The sequence below is a fragment of the Biomphalaria glabrata genome, chromosome 2, assembly GCF_947242115.1.
Source record: "Biomphalaria glabrata chromosome 2, xgBioGlab47.1, whole genome shotgun sequence".
NCBI classification, from domain to species: domain Eukaryota; kingdom Metazoa; phylum Mollusca; class Gastropoda; family Planorbidae; genus Biomphalaria; species Biomphalaria glabrata.
Window position 1 is genome coordinate 52,172,087 of NC_074712.1, and position 24,625 is coordinate 52,196,711.

Sequence of the window (24,625 nt, forward strand, 5' to 3'; positions counted from 1 at the left end):
ATTACACATAAAACAATGAACCATAATTTACAAATAGCAAAACAGAACCTAATGAAACACTCAAGACACAAATATAAAGGCACATTTCTTATTCCATACCCTATAACAAATTCATAGAAGTGTTTGTTCTTCCGTAGTGTCATTAGGGAATTGAATAGGTTGCCTGAAACAGCCAGGAAAACCAAAGACATAGCAGTTTGCCATTGATTAACATGCCTGACTAGATTGACACATGAAATGCGCAGGACGTAATTGTTTTTCTTTTTTGAAGTATCGTCTGCAATCTTAAAGATGAGATTACTCATGTCTGTTGTCTACAGTATCAGTAAGTCAAATAAACTCTAAGCCGAAATGATATAAGCTCCTGTTTCATCTAACCTACTGTTGGCAGACGTAATTTAAATTAAATGTAGTAGGCCCTACCATAAACCAAACAATTCGTTTCAAACATACATTTTACTAACAAAGAACTAAGCAATGAGCTAGCCCCAGTGTTCAAAATACTCTTTCAGGCTTCACTCAATCAGGGCAGAGTACCAAAGGACTGGAAAGAAGCTAATGTCACCCCCCCCCTGTCATCTGACCCAGGAAACTACAGACCAGTATCACTTACCAGCATCACATGTAAAATCCTAGAACACATAATATGTAGCAACATCATAAACCACTTAGACAAACATAATGTCCTCACACCATACCAACATGGCTTTAGGAAATATAGATCATGTGAAACACAACTAATAGGACTAATTGATGATTTTTCAAAGGGTTTAGATAATAATAAACAAATAGATGCTATCTTACTAGATTTTATAAGGCTTTTGACAAAGTTCACCACCATAGTTTGCTTAAAAAATTAAAATATTTTGGCATTAATGGTCCACTGCATCAGTGGATTTAAGATTTTCTGATAGGGAGAGAACAAACTGTAATAATAAATGGCTCTAAATCAACACCGATAACAGTAAACTAAGGTGTACCTCAAAGAACAGTCTTGGGTCCACTACTATTTTTAATTTACATAAATGATTTACCAAATTGCATTACTTCAGGAACAAAAGTCAGATTATTTGCAGACGATTGCATAATATATTAATAGAACAATAAAAACAACACAAGACACAGATATTTTACAAAGAGAATTAGATGAATTACAGAAATGGGAATCAAATTGGAGCATGTCTTTCCACCCAGAAAAATGTCAGTTGTTAAGAGTAACAAAAAAACTAAAACAAATAATTCCACTTATCTTATTCATGGAAAACTGGAACACAGACTAAAAACGCAAATACCTAGGTGTTATAATAAATGAAAAACTGTCATGGAATCCACATATTGATGAAACTACAAAAAAATCAAACAAAGCATTAGGATTTATTAAAAGAAATTTCTATAAATCAAATAAGAACATAAAACTAAAATGTTATTTAACCTTGGTTAGGCCAATAATAGAATATGCATCCTCCGTTTGGGACCCCTCAACTCAAGAAAACATTAAGAAACTGGAACAGACACAAAATAGAGCAGTGAGATTCGTAACAAACGAATATTCATATTTGACTAGAGTAACGCCTTTAGTAAAATCACTAAATTTAGAAAGCCTTCAGGACAGAAGGCTCAAAAGTAAAGTAGCAATCATACATAAAACACTGAACCATAATCTTCAAATACAAAGTTTAATAAAATACTCTGAAAGACACAAAGATAAAGGCACATTCCTCGTCCCATATGCTAGGACAAATTTGTACAAATACTCTTTCTTCCCTAGTGCTATTAGAGCATGGAATGGGTTGCCTGAGCTAGCCAGGAAAACCAGTGACTTAGCAGAATTTAAGTCATTGGTTAATATGCATGACTAAATGCATGACGCGTAGGACGTAATCATCTTCTTTTTTGAAGTAACGTCTGTATTATATAAGATAAGATAACATTAGTAGTACCCAAACATTTTTGTCTCGTAGATCTCTTGCCATGCTTTCAAGTTTTTGATAGACCCCCTGCTTGACTTAATGCATTTTCGAAACTTCACTATTTCTGATTAGATTGGAGTGAAACTGTATTGGCGCCTAAAGGAGTTAATGAAACAGGTTTTTGCAAAATAGTTTTTAAAAACTTCAACTGCTGAAAAAGTTTTTTTTCGATTATAGTGTCAGAAGTTTCCGGATTTCGCTATACGTAGATATTGTAAGACACTCGAAAACCATTTTGTCATTTTGTGAGAAGTGAAGATATTGACAACTATGGGTCTTTTTCTTGGGGTGTTTGACAGTATTTCAAGCTTACCAAAGGCCATCGTCTCAAATGATTGTCCAGCTTAAATTTCATAGCATCATTACATAGCTGGTATACCAGCAAAAGCAGTAGTGGAAGAATTATCATTGGACACTAAGCCTAGAGCGTTGAAGCCATTTACAGTACTGATGAATATGAAAGATAAGGTGCAAGAGGAAATTGACACTATGCTGAAGTTAGGTATTACAGACTCACAGATTCCTCATAAACCGCTACTGTTGCGATTATTAAGAAACATATAATATTTACTAAAGATTTTTAATATTTTATTAAATTGTTACATTTTTACTACCTTTACTATTTTAAATGTGAATAGACCTTGTTTTTAATGGCATATAAAATTTAGCTCTTGTGGTATGAAGGGAGAGTAACCATTGAGGGAATACGGGCACGACATGGCCTAAATTGTGCCTATGTGCCAAAAACCCAAAATACAAATACATTATTAAGAAGTTAAACAACATTACATAAATACCAGCAGAATAAACTCTACAAGGCAAAGTATTTTACCTTAGTTGACTTGACTCAAGGATAAAAGCAGAATGTAAATAATATACCGGTACAGCTTTCAAGAGGTTTGGGGGAACACTATGCTTCATTTCCTCCCATTTGGTTTAAGTAGGGTTTTCAAAAGTATTCTAATAAAAGAATGTGTTTTTCTATTTTGTCACATTTGTAGATTTAGTGAAAGTTGAGATTTACGTGTAAGGGATGTACAAATAGTATTTACTATGTTGAACAATTGTGGATTTACTCTGACTGACACTATCTAAGGCATGAATGACGCTGAAATTTAACTAATTAATACTGCAGGCCTACCGTCTACAAATATAGTTTTAGATCTGACCATACCTGGTATTGTAATATTAGTTACCATTAGTCAAAATTATTTTTAAAAATGTAAAGTTCCCCTTTCAAACCAGCGCAGATGATATAAAGGTCATCTGTTTCTGTGGCCAACAGTTAACAAGGGTGTAAATGTGGCCAGCACAACAACCAAAGACAAAATTATGCTTTTCAAATAAGTTATTAAAATTAAAAAATTTTTCATTCAAATAACATGATTACCTAAGTTTCAAATCATATGTATGAGTGAATTCCATTAATAGGAAATCAAAATTAAAAGCCATGACTTGTTTACATCTCATAGACCCCCAATTCATTTTTTTGTTTGTTTACATAAACCTCTTGGAAGTCACCGTAGACCACTTTGGGAATCACTGACTAATTTGAATTTTTATAATGTAGGTTTAGCAGCATTTCATTATTTTTTTTTTACATTTCTTTATACAATAATTTTCTAGATCACATTGATTATGTCAATGTTACATGAATTTTGGACAATATAAAACAATTTTAAATTTTAGTACATGTTTTAAGACAGCCTGTCCAATATATACTGACGATGTTTGGTGATGACATATAAATCAAGTGGTGCTCAAATCAAAACATAATTTTATTGTCATAAAAAGTCATCAACATGGGAAAGGAGTTGGTTGTAGTCTGGAGTCACCACAAGTTTGTGGGCTACTGTGCCTAGCGCAATCATCTGACCAGGATGATGCTCTGTCTTTATGGAAACAAGCTCCTGTCAAATATAAACAGTATGTATGTTAATATCTTAGATCAATATCAAATGCACACCCAGTATGTGGAATCTAAACACAAGCACACCTAGGAACCACAACCCTAGAAGACCAACCATTTATTCAATCCTAAAGAGTAAACATTTCTTTAGTATTTAATATTATAATTTACAACTTTAAAATGAAGATTATTTTAAAATTTAATAAGTGAACCTAGCATTTCATGTTATTTCAATTGAGCTAATTAATATCAGGCCAACTATTTCCATCTCAACTGGGACTTTAAAAGAAGTTTTAATCTTTATTCTAGAATATAACAAAAAAAATGCTGTTATTTTTGTATTATTGAGTATTTTAGTAGAAAATGTTTTCATCATGTTTTCGATTTTTTTTCATGATAACTTTTTTTATTTTGTAATCTTCTTTCTGAAGAGCCCTGTGTAACTCGGCTATCTGATCAAACTTGAAAAAAAAATATTCTTTAAATACCATGCATGTGATTTAGTACCTGATGAAAATTTATTGGTATGCCTGGCATGACTTCCATAACAATGTCTCCAAGAACAAGTTCAGCTTTGCCAGATTTTCTGATTCTAAGTTTACCCATATAACCTTCATTACAATCTTTAAGTTGACAAGCGGCTAGTCTCTTAGAAAGCTGTGGAGTAAAAAAATGCATTACTTTTACTTAATAATCTGCTTTGAAAAATCTTGTGTAAATAATCAACCCATTTACCAAAAAAATTTCTAAGCTTTGTTGGTGATGAATTAAGTGTCAGGGTAAATAGATAGTAGAGAAAAGAAATAGTTATATTTTATTGTGTTATAATATAGAACAAAAAAAAGGTTGCCAGAGTTAGATGGGAAATGACAAGAGTTTCAGGTTAGAGAGATTTACTACAAAAACTGAATAAGATGACTAAGTCCCTTCTACATAAACAAACATTGTCACTTTAAGTTTCTGGTTTCTTGAGTAATCCAGCACAGCTGTGTGGCCTTGCATGAGATTGAGACAATCAGATTATATCATATATATATATATATATAGAGAGAGAGAGAGAGAGACTGATCAATGTTTAATTCTCCATGTTCATTTCTGTTACCAAACTTATGACTACATCAAAAAACCAACAAAAATGATGTCAGGTGTTTCTAAGTGACAATATGGCTGATCAAAACATTTCAGGCAGCTTGAAAACAAATTAAACAGGAACATTTAAATCTACTATAAAATAAAGGTCACAAACCTCATCTTCCTTATTGCTGTTAGAGCTGTTGGAAGTTGATGGGCGTTCATCAACAGATGGAGGTAAACCAGGCAAAGTGTCAGGAAACTGAAGAAAGATTAAGTCTCCTTTTTCTAAAGAATAGAAAATCATGCAAACTAGACTGTTTTTATTTGTTGTTTGACTATTACAAAAATAGCATGACATTCATACCTTTATTAAATATATGAAAAATGCTACTAAAGAAGGTACTCAGGATTTAGAGGTTAAAACAACTCATTGAATAGAACTGATTAGAAATTTTAAAAAATAAAAAATTTCAAATTTGAGAATAAAAATGTTTGTTTCAAAGAAAAAGTAATTTTACTAGAATTAGATATTAAATGAAACAAAAGATAATTAAATTTCTTTATTCTACATTATTATTGAATTTTTTAAAATTCCTCTTCTGTGAACATCAATAATCAATTCATGAAAGCTGAAATACAACATAAAATTTAAGTCTCAACAAATGTAGAGTACCTGATTTAACTGCATGCTTCAGTAGGTCACCAACAGAATAGTCCTCTTGTGTGACAGTGTGACCAGATAAAGCAGTGGACATACTAAGAGGCTTGACATCAACTTTACTTTCAGGTTCTTCAATTATTTCATCTTCAAAGTAAACATTTCATGAAACATATTAAATTCTTTCTTTATTAATCTATACATATATAACTTATTGATAAATGGACTCAGCAAAAAGTCTCCTTAGAAATGTCATAAATACATGTTTAATTCCAAAATATCAGAATTAGCTCTCAGCGCACTTCTGAGAAAAAATTGAAATGACTAAATCCGTCTTGTTTCTTTATTTCTCTTAATGTTAAATGTCATTAAAAAGAGATTTCCATTATCAGTCACTACATTACAGCTATTCATAAATATTTACACATATGATTGCTGATATTTGGAATCTTAGTCTCACAAATTAACTTTCACTGTTTCATAGTCTTGAGAAAAAGTACATTTTCCTGAAGACTATGGGGAAAAAGATGTTACAGTCACCTACATGTATTTTGGTAGCCAAAAAAGTGGATGTTGTGATGCTATATCATATTTTACCTAGGTTAAAATGAGTATTCTGTAAAAATCATAGTGCCTCTAAAAAAAAACCCACAAAAGAACAACAACTTTTGGATCAGAAACCAAGCAGATAATCTCTTTTAGCAAGAACATTAATTCAAAAATAATAATAAAAGCTAGAGAAACATTTAAGAAAAATCAAGCAAGGATGATCACTTATAGATCTAATGATACATTTTAATTTATACCTTTTATTTTATCTGTCTTAACTTTCAAATCAAGGCCACTAAAGTTAATATCCAATGGCAACCTGATTGGAGACATAAATGGATCCCCAGATGCAATATCTGAAATAAACTAAAAACATTTTTAAATTTATAACCAAATGAAAAGAAAAAGACAATTTAATTAATATTTTAATAACTTATATATAGGGGAGAATGAGTAAGCAGTTGACAATTCCTCTCTACGTAGAATAGATATGTGTTCTGGAAGCTGAAAATTGAAACTATGAAAACATGCCCTTGTGGTGTGTCACCAGAGAATGTCCTCATACTTTACACAGAGGTTGGAAGAAGACACTGGCCCCAGAGGCGTGCCTGATATGAAAACAAATGTGCATTTTTTTTCCCTCTGATTTAGGACTGGCTAACTGAATGTTCAGACTTGATATTGAGAACACAGAAGCAATATCTGATACTCACAAGATAAGGCTAAAACATTTTGTGCACATTTCTTTTGTGTTGCAACACTTCCAAAAATGTTTGTTGATTTTAGCATTACTCTTTGGCTTTTCATTTGAAAATTAATGTTATAACAATAGAAAAATATTTGTTGATTTTAGCATTACTCTTTAGCTTTTCATTTGAAAATTAATGTTATAACAAAAGAAAAATATTTGTTGATTTTAGCATTACTCTTTAGCTTTTCATTTGAAAATTAATGTTATAACAAAAGAAAAATATTTGTTGATTTTAGCATTACTCTTTGGCTTTTCATTTGAAAATTAATGTTATAACAATAGAAAAATATTTGTTGATTTTAGCATTACTCTTTAGCTTTTCATTTGAAAATTAATGTTATAACAAAAGAAAAATGTTTGTTGATTTTAGCATTACTCTTTAGCTTTTCATTTGAAAATTAATGTTATAACAATAGAAAAATATTTGTTGATTTTAGCATTACTCTTTAGCTTTTCATTTGAAAATTAATGTTATAACAATAGAAAAATATTTGTTGATTTTAGCATTACTCTTTAGCTTTTCATTTGAAAATTAATGTTATAACAATAGAAAAATATTTGTTGATTTTAGCATTACTCTTTAGCTTTTCATTTGAAAATTAATGTTATAACAATAGAAAAATGTTTGGTGATTTTAGCATTACTCTTTAGCTTTTCATTTGAAAATTAATGTTATAACAAAAGAAAAATGTTTGGTGATTTTAGCATTACTCTTTAGCTTTTCATTTGAAAATTAATGTTATAACAAAAGAAAAATATTTGGTGATTTTAGCATTACTCTTTAGCTTTTCATTTGAAAATTAATGTTATAACAAAAGAAAAATATTTGGTGATTTTAGCATTACTCTTTAGCTTTTCATTTGAAAATTAATGTTATAAACAAAAGAAAAATATTTGCAGAGTTGTTTTAATTAAATATAAAAATTATAATATAAAATTCAGTAAATCAATAAAACTTAGAACTTTGAAAGACCTGCAAGATAATCTCACTAAAAAGATTTTTTTACATTTAAAGTAACATTTCATATCTGCATATATTTAAAAACCAAAAACATTACAAATTTGTCTACTCACATTATCTTTCATAAGATAGTCCAACATATTTTTATCTTCTTCAGTACCTTTAGAATGTCTCATTGCTGCTTTAATAGCTGTAGAGTCAACATCTGCATTTCTACCACCACTGCCACCACCACCACCACCACCTCCTCCTTCTCTGCTTTTACCCCAGCCTGAAAGAAACAACAACAGCATACAGTTGTGGGATTTTAAAAAATAATACTGTCCCGCTCCAACACACAAGTTGGCTAGTAGCTAGAAAGAGACAGTTCAGTAATGTGGGTCAAGATTTGTGTGTGTCTAGATGAATTATGCAATTGTCTAGAAAAGTCTTTTGGGGGACTATCAGGTTATTAGTCATTGATTGTCAGTCTTCCGATCAGTAATTATTCAATGCTCACTGTGCTTGTATGAGCCATTTATGTTCTTTGTAAATTTTATTTATCCCTGGAGTAATTATTTAATTGAATTGAGTTTGAAGATATTAAATTCAAGGAAAATTGCATTTAACGTTGTGTTTCTTCAGTGTTTGTATATAAGAGCACCACCAAACCTGCAAATGTAACAATAGAGACAAAATTCTAATTGATAATGTGAACAACACAACTCTCAAGTGACAAGTACAATCACTACTAAACACTTAAATTCAGATGTCCCTTCAGAGTTGAAAATAATTTACTTCCTAGTCCAAACCTCTCACAGGATGAGGTAGTTCATAAGTTCTATAATAATGTGATTATAACTGTTTAATACCTATGTGCAATATTCACAGTAAAAAAAATGTTCTTATTAAATGCACTTTAAGATTGGAATGTGTTAGCCAGATTTGGGTTAAATATAAGAAATCAGCATAAAGATTGATGATTGGAATACATAATAAAAAGAAGTAGAACCTTGTATGAACTTGATTATACTTAACATAAGTTTCTGTAACAGTGGCAGCTGAATGACTGAGTACTTGGATGCTAAAATTCATTGTAAATTTTGAATTTCTAGAAAGTCCCGATTTTCCTTGGGTGCCAGAGATTTTTAAAATGTTGGTAGAAACTAAGAAAAAATGCATTTAACTAAATTTGACCTTTAAAACTTTTCAATCTTCTAGTGCAACTGCACTTAGTATTGAAAACTTATTAAAAATGCTTGTGAATTATCTAGTCCTTAGACTCTCATATAGATTGTAAATTGAATGAGTTACACTCTTGAAGGACAGCTTCCTAAAAGTTTGAGTTGTGCTACCAACTTGACAATTAGTTTTATATGCATGTGAATAAATGTTAACACTATAACTACACAACTTGAGAAAAAGTGATGACAATATTTACCTGATGATGAGCCGGCTCCACCCATTGGGCCATAGGAAAACTCAGAGTGAAGCTGTATTGTGCGATCTTCTGCTTGACCTCGCCCTCTTCCACGACCTCTACCTCTATCAGACTTGAATTTACCTTTACCTTTATTGGTATCAAGCTGGTCTGGAATGGTCAACGTAGCAGATGCAACATTTGGTTTGACACTGCAAAATGTATTATGAAATCAGTGGGTGATATTCCTAGTAGCGATTCGAGTAACTATACTTCATAGAATATTATTAGTAACTAGTAGGTATAAAGAAAGAAAGTCACTTACTCATCTTTGTTAAGAGATTTTTTTACAGCAGTCAAATTAGGTACAAAAACTTTTCTCTGAACACCCCCTAAAGTAAGATCTCGATGACCTCTTACTGAGGGCAGCCTGAAAAAAATGCTTATTATGTTAATTAAGAAAACAACATATATTTATTACAAAAAAATTAATTTATTAAATAACAAAAATCGCTGATTATTTTTTACTTTAATAATAGATTTAAGACCTTTTAAAAGACTATTACCTAGATCCTTTGCTTAATGGATTTCCAGTTCTGTTTATGAGGCCTCGAGGAATATCAGAATTATTAGATGTCCCTTCATCAGCCATTTTAAAGCTTTTAAACACACCAAACAATCTGAAATATAAATAAGATACCATGCAAAGGCTTATCATGCCATATAAAGGCCTAAAACAAATTAGACACACCTTTGTTAAACCATTATTAAACTAAAATGTTTTGTTGTCTTTTTTTAATAACATTTTTTTTTCATGAATACTATTCCTTCAGTGTTACTCTAAGTAAGTTTCAAGATGTAACTCAAGACTCTTTCCTATTTACACTAATAGAGTATTTCTATTCCCTATAAAAAATATCTTGATCTAATTTTCTTATTTTATAAATTACAGAAATTGCTTTAATGCCAATCCATGTGAAAGCAAGAGTTATTACAGAAATTGCTTTAATGCCAATCCATGTGAAAGCAAGAGTTAATCTGTTTGTGCCTATCTATTAACTAATTTCACTCAGCCCGGCGCCTCAACATTACTATAATTTTATTAAAATATAGAATAGATACTACTAGACCTAGCTTAATTCTAGATGGAATAGCATTGGATTGGCATTTACTGAGTGATTGATTATTTTGGTAGAAATACTTAAAATAAGATATAGCTTTATTAATTTATCTAATCAAATTTTCAATCTACATCCTAGATCTATCAGTACCGATATCTCTAATTTAGGGAGTATATCTATCTATCCACACTTTCTTTGTTCTTTAGAGTCTACATATAATCACCTTTTTTTTTCATATATCAACATATAGATCTAGACCTATATTATTTTTTTATTAATAGTTAATTATATAGGTCTACTTATATTGTTATATATTTAATTAATTTATATGGAATATGGTATAGATCTAGATCTACTTATTCTACAATAATTTAATATAATTAGTAAAAAGAGTCTTCTATAGTAGTACTATAGTTATGAAACTGACTTAGGATTACCAGACGTCTGGCAAAAGGAAGCCATATTCTCCTTTTAGGGGTCATGTCCTCCAAACAGCCTGCATTAGCCTAAAGTGTGAAAATGTCTGGCTTTTTCAATGTTGTTTACTGCAATGGCATATAATCTAATAATTGAATTTAATACCAGGTCACTTTATATCTTCTGGTTTAAAAACAAACACTCCCTTGACAGAAAGATCAAAAGATCTAAAGCTTCACCACAACATGTGTGTTCATTGTACTGATTTGCATCTATAGCCTCTATATAATGAGTGCCATGATGATAGTGACCCTTAATACATAGCATGAAGCAATCAATGTTGAGTGCTCACTTTTGTCTTGTTTGTGTTCAATTATTAGAAATTTTATTCAAGATGTCAGGTAACATTAGTGCTAGTAGTAGAATTAAGAGGAGATGTACATTCTCAGATCAAATGAAAGCTAAGTGTCCATGTTTTGGTTATGGGCATACAGAACATAAAGCTAAGGGTGTTGTGTGTGATTCAAACATGTCTGTTGCAAAAAAAAAGGCAGCAATGATTTAGAATGTCATGTTACCAGAGAAAATAAGTTAAGAACATGTGCTTCTTCATCAAAAGTCACAACTTTTTTTCAACCAAAACATTATTTGAAATCCATGAAGGCTTGTGCTGCTAAAGCAACATTAGCTTATCACACTGTCACACATCATCAGTCTTATTTATAAGTCTGTGGACTGTACTCCCAGTCTAATACAGAAAATGTTGAAGAATCGGAAACTGCTAAGAATATTACATTTACAAGAACAAAAAACAATTATAAACAATGTCATTGGTCCTCACACTGTTGCAAAAGTACTATAGTAAGTATTTTATTTGTTTTGGAATCACTACAGATACAAATAACCATGGTGCATCAGCAGTTACTATACCACAGCAAAACCAGAAGGCTTCTAAGCTTATTCCTGGCCATCGACAGGATGCTCCAACTGTTTCCAGCATTGAAAGCATTAAATAATAAGGCTTGTCTCTGAAGATCAATGAGGAATGCAGTATTTCCTGTGGCTATGCAGCCCTGGCTATGACCTTTATATATTTTGCCACATCCAGTGCAGGCATAACCATTGTCCACTGGTGGTCAATTTACATTTTCTTTTCCACTATCTACATCTGTCCTCAGCAGCGAATTTTCTGAGGTTGATCAAGAATTTTTTTGAGAACAATTTGTCAGAAGTTTATTTGAATTTTTTTTTGCATTCACTGCTGTCAGTATTTCAGGTAAAAACTGCAACAATTGATTGAAAAGGAAGAAAGATCTGATTTGGAGGTTTGTAGTACCTTACATTCAACAAAACATATCCTGCGAAACAGGAAAAGTGAACTTCTAAAAAACTGTGTGAAGGAGACTATGTAGACAAATACAAGACATTTGTGACACACACTCAATCTACACAGCAAAGGTGCATTAACTACTTAGAAAAATGGATGGCATCCATTGAGGAATTCCAGTGCTTTGGATGGCTGTTTCTAAATACATTTAAAGAAGCTACATTCGATGATCATGCATAGAGTACCTAAAGGAAAGAGGTATTAATGTCAATGATGTTCAATTGTTTGACCAGTATTGCAATTTGACTTTTTTTTTTTTCAAACAGAAAGATAACACATTTTTTTAATAAGCTTCTTCATGATCAATGGTATGTATTTATATACAAAGATGATCTAATGAAATTTGTTGCTCCTCAAAATTTTTCTTTTGTATTTCCAGGCATAACGCTAACATTGAGAAAGTGTTTTCATTGATAAATGTAAAGTGGACCAAAGAGAGAAATAAAATATGCCTTGAAGAAAATGTACAGATTTCCACATATAGGTTGGCGTGAATAATGAACAACTGCGAAAAGTTTTTTCTTCTGAGAAATATGATGTGTAATGAAGTTGCTTTATAAGCCTATGATTAAGTCGATATATATCAAATAAATAAACATTCAGTTTTTAAAGTTTACTTTGTCTTTTTGTGCGTGTCTTCCTTTGAGTGTGTAGGTGTCTGGTAATCCCATGGCCTATACTGACTAGATCTATACTAAGGTGACCAGATAGTTGGAGAGCGAAATGGGGACACATGTTGATTATGGGGCTTAAATAGAAGATGCTTAGAAAAGATTTTTTAGAGCTTTTAATAACTTAGACCTCCTGAGTACATTACAATGTACACACACAATATAGGCACAATGGAGGCCTACAAACACAATAATTTAAATAACTGCATGCTTTCTGAAACATTTTCCAAGATAGATCATCTTTCTGTGAGATCCATCTAAAACATGTTAACATGTCAAATCAGTTGCTTCTCTCTCCGAGATACTCAGCACAATTTTCGTAAAAGTTTATCTCTGCTACATCACTTTTTCTAACCAAACAGAAAGTCACATGCATACTCCTTTAGAGAAGAACCTTTTCAAATTTGTATGCTTCTTTTCATGCATTTCTGAACCAATTTGTCAATGGAAGAAGATACTTCAAGAGCACTGACAATAAGCTGCATGAAATATTGCCACAATGTTGTGTAAAAAATGCAGCCACAATTCAGCACATGGGTTTTCAAAGAAGCTTTTGATTATGGTGGGACACTACTCTTGTGAAAAGAAAAATAATTTCAAAGCAGAATATAATCATCAAAGGCTTCAGAGCTAACCATCGGTCTTTCTATAGCCTGAAATTCTGCTATATATTCTAAACTAGTTTGCTTTTTTTTCACAAAAGGTGGCTCAAAGAATTCTTGTATCATTAGGGAAACAATTTCACTTTATTGTGGGCTCAAAGAATCCGTAAACACTGTCAAAAACTGAGCATCACTAACATACTTTTTTACTTTGTTCATTATATAGAAATGATTGCTTCACATTTGGCTATTGCACATGTGTGTTTTAGGTCATACATTTTTAATTAATTTCAAAGTGTAGTCCATTGATTAAAACCGTTATTATGGAAAGCTGTATGATAAGCAAAAACTACATTTAGTGGCTGCGAATCAATTTATCATATCTATTTATAATGTTTGAGAAGTACCTCAATGAAGGCTTAATAGAAGCTTCCAATTGAAAAATACTATCTGATTTCAGATAATTGGATTAATCAATCAACATCTGCAACAGAAAACTGTGATCAACATTTCAAACATCGCACTCCACTGTGATTTTTTATTTTCCTTGCCTTCTTTATAAATATTTAAATAGGAACTCTGCCTGTTGGTGCCTATGAACTTCAATGTTCCTTCTGTCTAAGAACTTTCTTACCATGTTATTGACTTGAACAGAAAGGAAAGCTGAGTGAAGAAATATTTTATGCTGGTATTGATTAACAGAATCAGAAAGAAATATACGAAATGTCAATACACCAAAAGTCAAAAGAAAATGTGCTGATGCCAGTTTCTGAGAAGAAGGCAGGATGCTGCAAAGTGAAAGCATACCCATGCCTGCTAAACAATGAAAATGAAATAAGAAAATGCTGCAAGGCAGTACTTTTAAATTATTAGTTTAAAGATTTTAAAATAAAAGCGTGACATTCATGGGGTTTTTTTAAGAAAGTGTGACATTGGCCATCCCGCCCAGACATTTTTGGAAAAGTGACAGACCATCCAAAGCGAACTGTCACTCCTAAATTGGGATGCCTGGTCACCTTATCTAAATCTATATACTATGCCCTATGGTGACTAGATTAACTAGATCAATACTAGTGCTCTTACATATTATATAGACAATATAGTAACATATTTAATTATTAATTATACTAGATCTACTAACTACTACTATTCTAGAAAGTAAATAATACACCAAATTGCAGAAATTACCAGATTATTAGACTGACTAGAATGTCACTAGAAATGACTAGATTTAGTCGAGAGTCTAGATTATTATACAAGATAGTAAGTAGATATCTAGATTCTAATTATTGTGACTATTATTTTTGTGAGTCACTAGTGACTAGACTTCACTAGAGTTAGAGATCTAGAATAATCTAGAAAAGTATAGATCTAGTCTAGTGGCAATCTTTTATAGAATAATAGAATCTAGACATAAATCTAGATGTCTAGTCAAATCTAAAATAATCTTAATCTAGATCTAGTTACTAAGTTAGGTCACTTAGGTTTGTGAAACTTAGAGTAGACTTAGTGAGACTCAGTGAGTCAGTCGTCTCAGTTAGTGGAATTTTTCTAGAACTTGTCTAGGTCTAGATTTAGATCTATTCTTTAAATTTATAGTTAATCTTATATAAAATCTAAATTCTAGATCTAGAATATCTAGACTTTTTAAATAGATCTCTATACTACTCTATAGATCTAGATCTACATCTGCTTTATCTACTAATCTACTTTGACTACTAAGATCTAGACCTAGATGTATATATATATATAGATCTAGACATCTAGTAAATGTAGAATTGTAGTACTAGTAGTACTAGTCTGGAATAAAATGTGCATTCAGGGGAAATCATTCTTACAATTTAAAATTGACTAAATTTTATATAGGTCAGTAAGTGTTTTCTAGATTGACCATGGATTGACTAGTCACTAGAATACTAGTCTACTATTTACTAGACTAGATCTAGAATTATTATTAATCTAGTATGGGCATGCAAGAGCTGTCATTTTCGCAGGTCGGTGAGAGACAATTCATTCTTTGGTCGCAGTAAAATGTCACTTGTGCAGCTAGTACAGTTTATATATTGTTGGCAGTGTACAAGTCTTACGATATACCCCAGTCGGCCAGTGTGCCCAGTCTGACATTATTCGTGAGTAATTGATCTATCTCCAACAAATCAGTCATTGATTGTTGCAATTTTATCCGTGGAGAATGTGAAAACTACATTGAGAGGCATAGATTAGCAGAAATTGGCGGGATCGACGAAAACGGAGATCCAATAGTGGTCGAAATAGATAAGTCGAAGTACATCCACTGGAAATACCATAGGAGTCAGTGGAGAGAAGGTCACTGGGTTTTTGGAGGCGTAGAAAGAGTTACCAAAAAATGCTTCCTCGTGCCCAACCGCAGTGCTGAGACTGACACAAGCAATTATATGTCACATTTTGCCAAGAACGCATATTGTTTCTAGGCTGATGGCTTGGCAGCTTATGCCAACATACAAAACATACACTATATGGTATATATATATATATATACAGTCATTCAGTAGTCATACATCAGAATAATTTCGTGGATCCTATGGACAGTGATACTCAAACTCAAAATGGTGAGAATCTCTGGATGCGAGAAAAAAGAAAATTAAAATGCCTTTCAACACAAACTACACATGTCTTTCTAAATGAAATTATTCCAGATGCATCAGTAGACTTGGATGTTTCTTTTTTACAGATCAGAAAGAACAACATATAGTGGCAAAACAAGAGGAGGAGGACTGGCCATTAATGTCAATAAACAGTACTGTTGTGTCAACAATATTTCAATCAAAACTAAAGTGTGTATGACCAATATTGATCTACTATGTAACAATCTCAGTCTATACTACCTGCTGAGAGAGTTTACACAATTTTACGTCATACTTTTGTATATACCACCCACAGCCAACACAGAGAAAGCAACAAAACATACTAGACATTGTACATACAATTGAGACAAAAAGTTCTGATGCTGCCCAACTAGTTATGGGAGATTTCAATCACCTTTCGTTAGCTCAACACTTGCCAACATATACTCAATACATGTTAATTTCCCACGCAGCACGATAAAACCTTGGACACGTGTTATTGCAACATATCGATCGTTATTTCCCCTCGGAGAGTCGGACCACACAATGATCCATCTTACACCCACGTACTAACCGGTTTTAAAAACAACAAACCCCGAAGTACAGTCCATCCAGTCATGGTCTAACGACGCTGTTTTACAGCTACAGAATTGTCTGGAGCAAACAGATTGGAACATGTTTGTAAACAACAGCCCAGACAGATGAACTTACCACAACTGTTAATTCGTACATCCAGTTCTGTGAAAACATGATTATACCAAAGAAGAAAATTAGAACATTCAGTAATGAGTAATAAAAATAGACCCTGCATGACCAACATTAAAAATTAACATTGAGAAGTACATAGAAGTCTATTTATAAAGCGCTGGTTATGAGTGTGTATGTGTTTTTCGTGTGAGAATGTTGTTCGTATCTGCATCTATAATGTGCATCTATATTGTTATTGTACAGTAGTTACGCTGAAGTTGTCAATTGTAGTCAAACCAAATTTCCATTTGATTGGATCAATAAAAGTGATCATATCTTTTCTTTTTTTTTTCCTTGTTAGTATTTTATAATAATAATAATAATAATCTTTATTTTCCGTATGGAAATTTGTCTTACAATTTGTGCACTACACCAAACAAAAAACATTATAACTATAAGAAACCAAAGAGTACATTCACACCAGACACACTCATAATTTACATGTGACAAAGTTTATATCAGATTGTTCTTATTTAATGATTTGATTGCCAGGGGAACAAAAGAGTGTTTGTGTCTGTTTGTCTTTGCCATCGGTGTCTTGTATCTCTTTTGTGAAGGTAAAATCACAAAACCCTGACACAAAGGGTGATTCTTTATTTCGAGGATCTTGTTAGCTTTTTTATAGATGTTTGTCTCAAACAACTGCCCAAATGGGGTTTGTTTTTTGCCAATGATTTTACCAGTAGCATTTAGGATTCTATAAAGTTTATTTTTAATGCTCAGATTGCCATACCAGGCAGTGATATTGAAACTTAAAATATTGCAGATGTGAGCGTGATAAAACATAGCCAAGGCCTTTTCGCTAACATTAAATGAGGACAGTTTTCTTAGTAATCGTAATCTTCGCTGCCCTTTTTTGCTGATGTAATCAGTATTTGCAGTAAAATTTAGTTTATTGTCTAGGATAGTCTCTCCAGCTACAGAAACAATATCATTTTCCTTCTTTTCCCTACGAAAATCGATTATCATTTCTTTGGTTTTCTTTACATTTAATGTACTTAATATTAGTCAATGATTTAAAAAAAATCATACAATGTCTATTTTATGTTGCATAATAAAACAAAAATTATAATATTAAATAAATATTAAATTCTGTAAGAGTGAGAGAGTGACTATTACCTTCTAGAATATGTACTGTATTATCAATAATAATAAAAATTATAGACATATATATATAAATATATATATAACTTACCATTACTTACCAATAAATATTAAATTGTTTAAATTATCATTTTTGTTTTTGTGATATTTCTTAATTAAGTTTTTTTAAATTTGGCAATAGTCATCCCACCTACATACATTTAATATAATCACTGTATAATAATTAGCTTTTTTTTTCATAATTAATTTCACTTGTTAAGATAGTTTAATTTCAAAATACAGCACCAATAAAATACAGCAAGAGAAATAAATAAATAGAAATCGATATATGACAAGCGTGAGAGACATATAAGGAGGCTTGAGGTTCTCAACACCGGACTCAAGCAGAGTTGTGCTTACTGAGCACCTAAAAGCACCACTGAAAACATTCTCCCAGATACCTCCCTCTCCCCCACCTAGTGATCCTGAAAACAGATTGCACCATATCGCTCTGAGCATGCTATAAGCATGAAAAATGCTCTTTATGAAAATAAAAGCTATTTAAAATAATCTGGTCTAGCATTTCATATAGATATAAATCTAAAAGCTATTTTTTAAAAATCTCAATCCAGATCTTATCTTATAAAATACAGACTTCACAAAAAAAAGAATTAAAGTATTTACTCAGAGAATGTAATTCATTCATAGATCTAATTCAGTGACATTGAAAAGTAATATCTATTCAGCACAAAAAACATTTCATTACAATAAATCTTTAAAAAAAAAAAGAACTATTTTATTGTGGTCTAAATTATTTTGTCCAAACAATACATCTGTAAGTTATTGGGTGTTTCTCATTTCTAGTTGGCAGCACTTAATCATGCCAAAATAATTTTTGATAAAATAATCTGGATTTGTTTTTGGCCAGGCAATGACAACAAGGAAAGTCGTAAAATATAGATCTAGATCTACTTCATTATTACCCTAGTAATATTAGTAATGCACACTAACACAGTCATAGATTAGAATATTACCTAAAGATCTATCTATATCATGTAGACTCTAAATTCTAAATCATGATAGATCTACTCTATATTCAAGTTAGGTTTGTTCTGTTCCTATTTTTTTATCTTTTTATTTTGATCTTCTATTTTTATATTTCCGGTTTTCTCATTCTTGTTAAATATTGTTTTCATTGGTAACACACCTTCATTATTTCTCCAAGTTATCTCGAGATCTATGAAATTACCTAAAATTATTTTAAAATACTTATTGACTTGTGATTTAAGTTGTTTTATGTAGTATCTAACAAATAATATAGATCTAGCTCTATTACTATTAGACTAAACTACTAAACTTTATAATATAACTAGAGTAGATTATTAATTACTAGATAATTAATAAGATAAGATTAGATCATCTACAAATGAAATCTACACTTGTAACATTTACACTAGTCTAGTATTCTAGTAGTACTTTTTTAGTTATTACTAGATATATTGACTAGATCTAGTAGTGCTAGTAGTATCTACTAACTAATGAATAACTAGTGTCAGTAGTGACTAGTCTAAACATGATTAATGATTGACATGATGATGATTATCTGATTATATTATCATATTATGATGATTAGCTTTAAGTCTTAAATATTCTTTAGTATGAGTCTCCTCTTTTTATCATATTGATATAGATCTAGATTCTATATTTATAATTATATTCTAATATCAGTAATATCAATTCAGACTGAGTCATATTCATGAAAAGTGTAAACAATAGTGTGTTTTTTTTTAAAATGTTGTTGGGTGTTGCATTAACTTGCATGTCTTTGTATGCCTGATAACTGATAAGCACACTTTTAAAGATTTGCAAAAAGATCTGGTCTCTGGCAATCAGGATAATGGCCAAAGCCCTGGACCCAATCATTCATCATCACGCTTCCAAAGAAAATTTACAACTCTATCAAAAGTACCACACCATCAGCCTGATAAGCCATCCCAGCAAAGTCCTTCTAAAAATGATATTAAACTGGCTAAAACCAATAGCAGACAAAATAATATCAGAAGTGGGTTTTAGACAATGTCGCAGCACAACAGAAAAAATCCTAAACCTCAGCATACTCTTTTAGAAACAACAACAGAATATTTTTTATGTCTTTATTGATTTCAAGAAAGCTTTGAACAGTGTGGCATGCGGCACTCTGTTTGACAATGGAAAAATCCAATGTAAATAAAAAAATAAAATTAATCGAGAACCTCTACTAGTAGGTGCTAGTTCAGTGTACTTCAACAATATAGCAGACTAGTTTAAAAGCACGGAGCGCGACACGGCTGCCTACTTTGACCTACTCTTTTCAATATCTTCCTTGAAAAGATAATGGAAGATGCTCTCTAAGGCTATGAAAGTACTGTAAGCATTGGAGGAAGAAGAATTACTAACTTTTGCTTCACAAATTAAATCAATGCTGAAAAAACACAAATGGCCAACAAGGTTTTAAAATGAATATTAGTATTGGAGTGAAAAGCTGACAATGTGAGTTGTTTTAAATACCTAAGAGCTATCATTAGGGAACCAAACCTGAACTACTGGCCAGAGTTGCATAGTCCTCAGCAGCACTTGCAAAACTCAAAACAATCTGGAAAGGCAAAGCCCCCAACACTAAGATCAGACTGATGTTCTCCCTGATCACTGCCACATACATGCTTGTGAATCTTGGATACTGACTGCAGATCTAGAGAGGAGGATCCTAGCAATGGAATTAAGATGCTACAAAAGGATTCTAAGTATCACTTACAAAGACCACATCACAAATAAAGAGATAGTAAACAGGATTAATATATCAATGAGACCCCACAATGACTTGCTAATTACTAAAAAAAAAATGCTTTGTTAAACTCTATGGCCATATCACAAGGTCCTTAGGGCTAGCAAAGGGAACAGTACCAGGAAAAAGAGGCAGGACAGAGAAAGTGAGAGAAAGACAAAATTAAAGAATGAACAGGTCTGTCATTGAAAGAAATAAAATTCTATCCAAGACAAAAGACAAGAGGAATAGAGAAAGACAGTTAACAAATCTTGCATGGTTCCTCAATGGTTCAACATACTAAGGGATAGGTGAAGGTGAACTTTTGTATTCTTTAATTGAAAGTAAAAGCAAAATATATAGCTGTAATTTAAGTATATATGGCATCAATGAGTTTGTATTCATTTTCATTATTACGTATTCAAAATATTTTTCATCCTAGTTGTCACTAGTACATCTCAGCCATCATGCCACTTGGATTATTTGGAAATAAATTCTCGCCCAAGAAGACACCTCCTCGACGAGCACAGTCACTGTCCAATTTACACCTGGATGCCACTGAATCGAAAGCAGAATTTGGTCTTGATTATGGTGCTGTGAAAGTCAGCTTAGGAGGCAATGAGGTTGCATTTGAAAATGGTCTCTGGATCAATGGTAAAATACTTTTCTTTCTCTTTTTTAAAGTACTTAGTTCTTGGACATCATCAAAAGCCAGCATTGTTCATTTAAATCAATTTTTGATGAACTTTTATTAATATTTATCAGTGAAATACTTATTAGTTTGCTGAACAAAAAGTTTTAGAAACACTTAGTGAAGGTTTAGAATTTTGCATTTAGTCAAAAGCACCTAATTATTACCTGATATCATGTTATCCATTGGCCATACCAGAAATATAAATTTAGCTATATATGTTGTCCCATAAACATCAACTATCATATTCCTAAGTGTCAGACAAAAGTATGGGACTTTTTCTGAAAATGGTTTAATAACCAAAATTTAGAAACGAGAATAGAATGACTTGTTGCAAAATTACTCAATTATGCCATGTCTATGCTTGTGCAATTGAGAAAAAATTGTTGTTTAACACATTTAAATATATTTGGTCATGTGATATGAGCATTGGATTATTATTTGAATGGTCCAGATAGTCCTGGGTTCTTACCCTGCCCACTGGCATCCACCGTTGTCCTGCAGGAGATTAGGGCTAGGATGAGATTATCTTAAATCTGAAGGAACATCCAAAATATGTAATTTCTGTAAAGCAAAGCATTTTACCTACAAAGGCCATTCCTTTTTTTTTTTTTTTTTTAATAACAAAACAAAAATATTTTAATTTCAGAATCTGCAGGAGGCGGTGCCAGTCACAAAGAACTATTAAAATTAAGAAAAGCAAACCAGTCACTACATGAGGAGAATAACTTACTGAAATTAAAGATTGATATTTTATTAGATATGGTTTGTATTACATACATTTTTTGATTACTAAATTTAGCATACCTGTTTTAATAATAATCACCATTAAGCGAAAAATTATTTTCTGGTAATTCCTGTAAACTTAGTAAAAGTTGTAAACTTTTCAATAAACATAATTTGCATTACAGCTCTCTCAGCTTCCCTATTTAAAATTTTTTAGATAAGAAATAATTGGGTAAAATAATTAGCAAATCTTCACTTTTTTTAATGGGTGTTATGGGAAATTCTATCAGTGGAAAATATAGATCTACATAAAAAAAAGTCCCAAAAAGTATAAAAATATATACAAATATAATACTAATATTAGTTCTAAGAAGAGACGCTATATGCCTACTCACAATTGTTAGCAACACAAGATTTGTTTGGGTTGTAGCCCAACATAAGTTTATCTTAGTACAGTAGCAAGAAAGAGAGATATATATTTGTTACTTTATTATTCTATTATTTATTTAAAATTTATTTTCCTAATCTTCTGCAGGATATCATTAAAATTTATCTTTCTGTTACATTTCAATCCTGTATCCATCAACCATGTTTGATAAGTTTAACATTGCTAACTTTGTTTTGTTTCAGTTGGCTGAGACTTCAGCAGTTTCACATTTTCATGAAAATGAAGTGAAACAATTGAGAGAAGCCAAACAAGCATCTAAGAAGAGATAATCATACTTAATAGACTTAACTATAAGCTGTATATATTTGTAAACATACAAAAGAGACTGAATAATTTGATTATACATATTCTGTTTCACTAAATAGTACAACTAGTGTGAGGTACTTAGTTCAAGAAATTAGTGAATTGGGTATTCTTGTCTTAGATGTATTATGTTTTTATTCATGACATGGAGAAAATATGCCCATTTTCACTTAGTGCATCACATAACCTGTACATTATTTATATATATATAAATTACTACTATTACTAGATGGTTACACTAGTTGTTGTTTTTTTTTTTTTGTCTTGTCTTGGAAAAAAAATGTATATTTTTACACAAAAGACAAGCTTTAAACTTTAGGCATTTGGAAAAACATTCAATAGCTCAAGTGCACTTAAATGTGTGAATGTTCACCAGTATCCATAATGACCTTGATGAAAACATTAACAAGTCTACATGAAGAACTGTCCCATGCAGTACTGTTATTGAAGGAAGGCATTTACATGCATTACATTTAATTTCATAGCTTCTTGTATTTATATGCTTCTTCAAATATAAGGGGTTGGCAACCTTTGTAAGCTACTTTACAGGAAAAAAGATATATCTGCTAATTGTTTGGAGTACTAATATAATATATAGTTTAATAAAATGAATTTTTTTATCCACCATTTCTAGTATTCAATTACACATCTATTAAATATTAAAGAACTTGTGCAACTATTATACATTCAAACATGTTGTCATTTAAAATGTTGCTTTGATATTAAGAGATTGGCACTCATGCTGCTAAGTCCTTAATCTCATTCACTGTAAAAGAACTCTTTCTTTTGATTACCAATATTAGCCTCATCAATAGCTTAGTAGAAAGAATTACTTTTGAGTTTCAAGTTAGAAACCTTCTTTTGTAATTAATTGTTGCTCACAACTCTACAGTTTTTATTAATAGTTTTGACTTGTTGAATTAAGCTATCTTTTGAATACTCTTTATCCATTTACTTAAAATTATCTAAATGTAAAAAAATAGCATCATGCTAAATGTGTTTAGAAAAATTGACTTATGATTATTTTCCATCATAGTCTCAGCTTTTAAAGTTTGATGCCATCATTTAGAACTGGACATTGCTTGATGCCATCATTTAGAACTGGACATTGCTTGATGCCTACATTTTAAAGTACTAAAATGTTTTCCTATAATTATGAATTAAAAAAATTACATCTCAATTCTATTTATTTTGCTGTATTCAGAAATTCATCACAGGATGCTGATTAATTATTATACATCTTGGCATCAGAACTTTTCAATTGCCATGAAGCCTTTCAAATTATTTTTGAAGACTCCTGAGAAATATTTTGTGTAGATCAATTATTAACCCAGTACTTCTAAAAATAAGAAAAATATACTGATTAATCAACTTATAATAATCTTAATTATCCATAAGTTTTCATTTTTTAATTGATCAAAAATTGCAGTCACAATTTTATCTGATTTTGTTATATCATAATGGGAAAAATAATCAATGCAAGCTAGAAATATTATCTTTTGTTATCAATTAATTTTAGCCTTTCATTTGACCTGAAGAAGGTTGATATTCTATAAAATGATTTTTTTTTCTGAATTTTTTTCAACTATAAATAATTTATTAAAATAAATGGCAATGCCAATTCAAAAGAATGCCAACCCCTAGTATTTCCATAAAATTTTTATTGTAGTTACTTAACTCTTCTTCTAAAGCATCTGATAATGTTTGAAAATACAGCAGCTCTGCCTTACGTTTATTCTGAATATATTGTATGAT

General features: G+C 31.2%; 2 protein-coding genes across 10 annotated transcripts; one reads left to right on the top strand and one right to left on the bottom strand.

Moving 5' to 3' along the window:
- Nucleotides 1-3,730: 3,730 nt before the first annotated feature.
- On the bottom strand, nucleotides 3,731-18,991 carry LOC106054040 (DNA-directed RNA polymerase III subunit RPC4-like). Of its 6 annotated transcripts, XM_056021334.1 has the most exons (11): nucleotides 14,658-15,274; nucleotides 10,820-10,937; nucleotides 9,838-9,951; nucleotides 9,597-9,701; nucleotides 9,293-9,483; nucleotides 7,986-8,143; nucleotides 6,418-6,526; nucleotides 5,627-5,758; nucleotides 5,126-5,238; nucleotides 4,387-4,536; nucleotides 3,731-3,880 (listed from the first exon to the last, which is right to left on the bottom strand). In XM_056021334.1, the coding sequence occupies exons 2-11, from the start codon at nucleotides 10,852-10,854 to the stop codon at nucleotides 3,755-3,757; spliced, it is 1,233 nt and encodes a 410-aa protein (XP_055877309.1). In that variant the 5' UTR covers nucleotides 10,855-10,937; nucleotides 14,658-15,274; the 3' UTR covers nucleotides 3,731-3,754. The 6 variants fall into 6 exon arrangements, with proteins under 6 accessions (XP_055877309.1, XP_055877315.1, XP_055877311.1 ...); XM_056021340.1 differs by lacking the exons at nucleotides 10,820-10,937; nucleotides 14,658-15,274 and adding an exon at nucleotides 18,937-18,991; XM_056021336.1 differs by lacking the exon at nucleotides 10,820-10,937.
- Nucleotides 15,376-24,507, top strand: LOC106054083 (protein chibby homolog 1-like). 4 transcript variants are annotated; one of them, XM_056021342.1, is made up of 4 exons: nucleotides 15,376-15,463; nucleotides 21,145-21,356; nucleotides 22,043-22,158; nucleotides 22,750-24,507. In XM_056021342.1, the coding sequence occupies exons 2-4, from the start codon at nucleotides 21,170-21,172 to the stop codon at nucleotides 22,834-22,836; spliced, it is 390 nt and encodes a 129-aa protein (XP_055877317.1). In that variant the 5' UTR covers nucleotides 15,376-15,463; nucleotides 21,145-21,169; the 3' UTR covers nucleotides 22,837-24,507. The 4 variants fall into 4 exon arrangements, with proteins under 4 accessions (XP_055877317.1, XP_013065264.1, XP_055877316.1 ...); XM_013209810.2 differs by lacking the exon at nucleotides 15,376-15,463 and adding an exon at nucleotides 18,803-19,007; XM_056021341.1 differs by lacking the exon at nucleotides 15,376-15,463 and adding an exon at nucleotides 19,023-19,100.
- The last annotated feature ends 118 nt before the right edge of the window (nucleotides 24,508-24,625 follow it).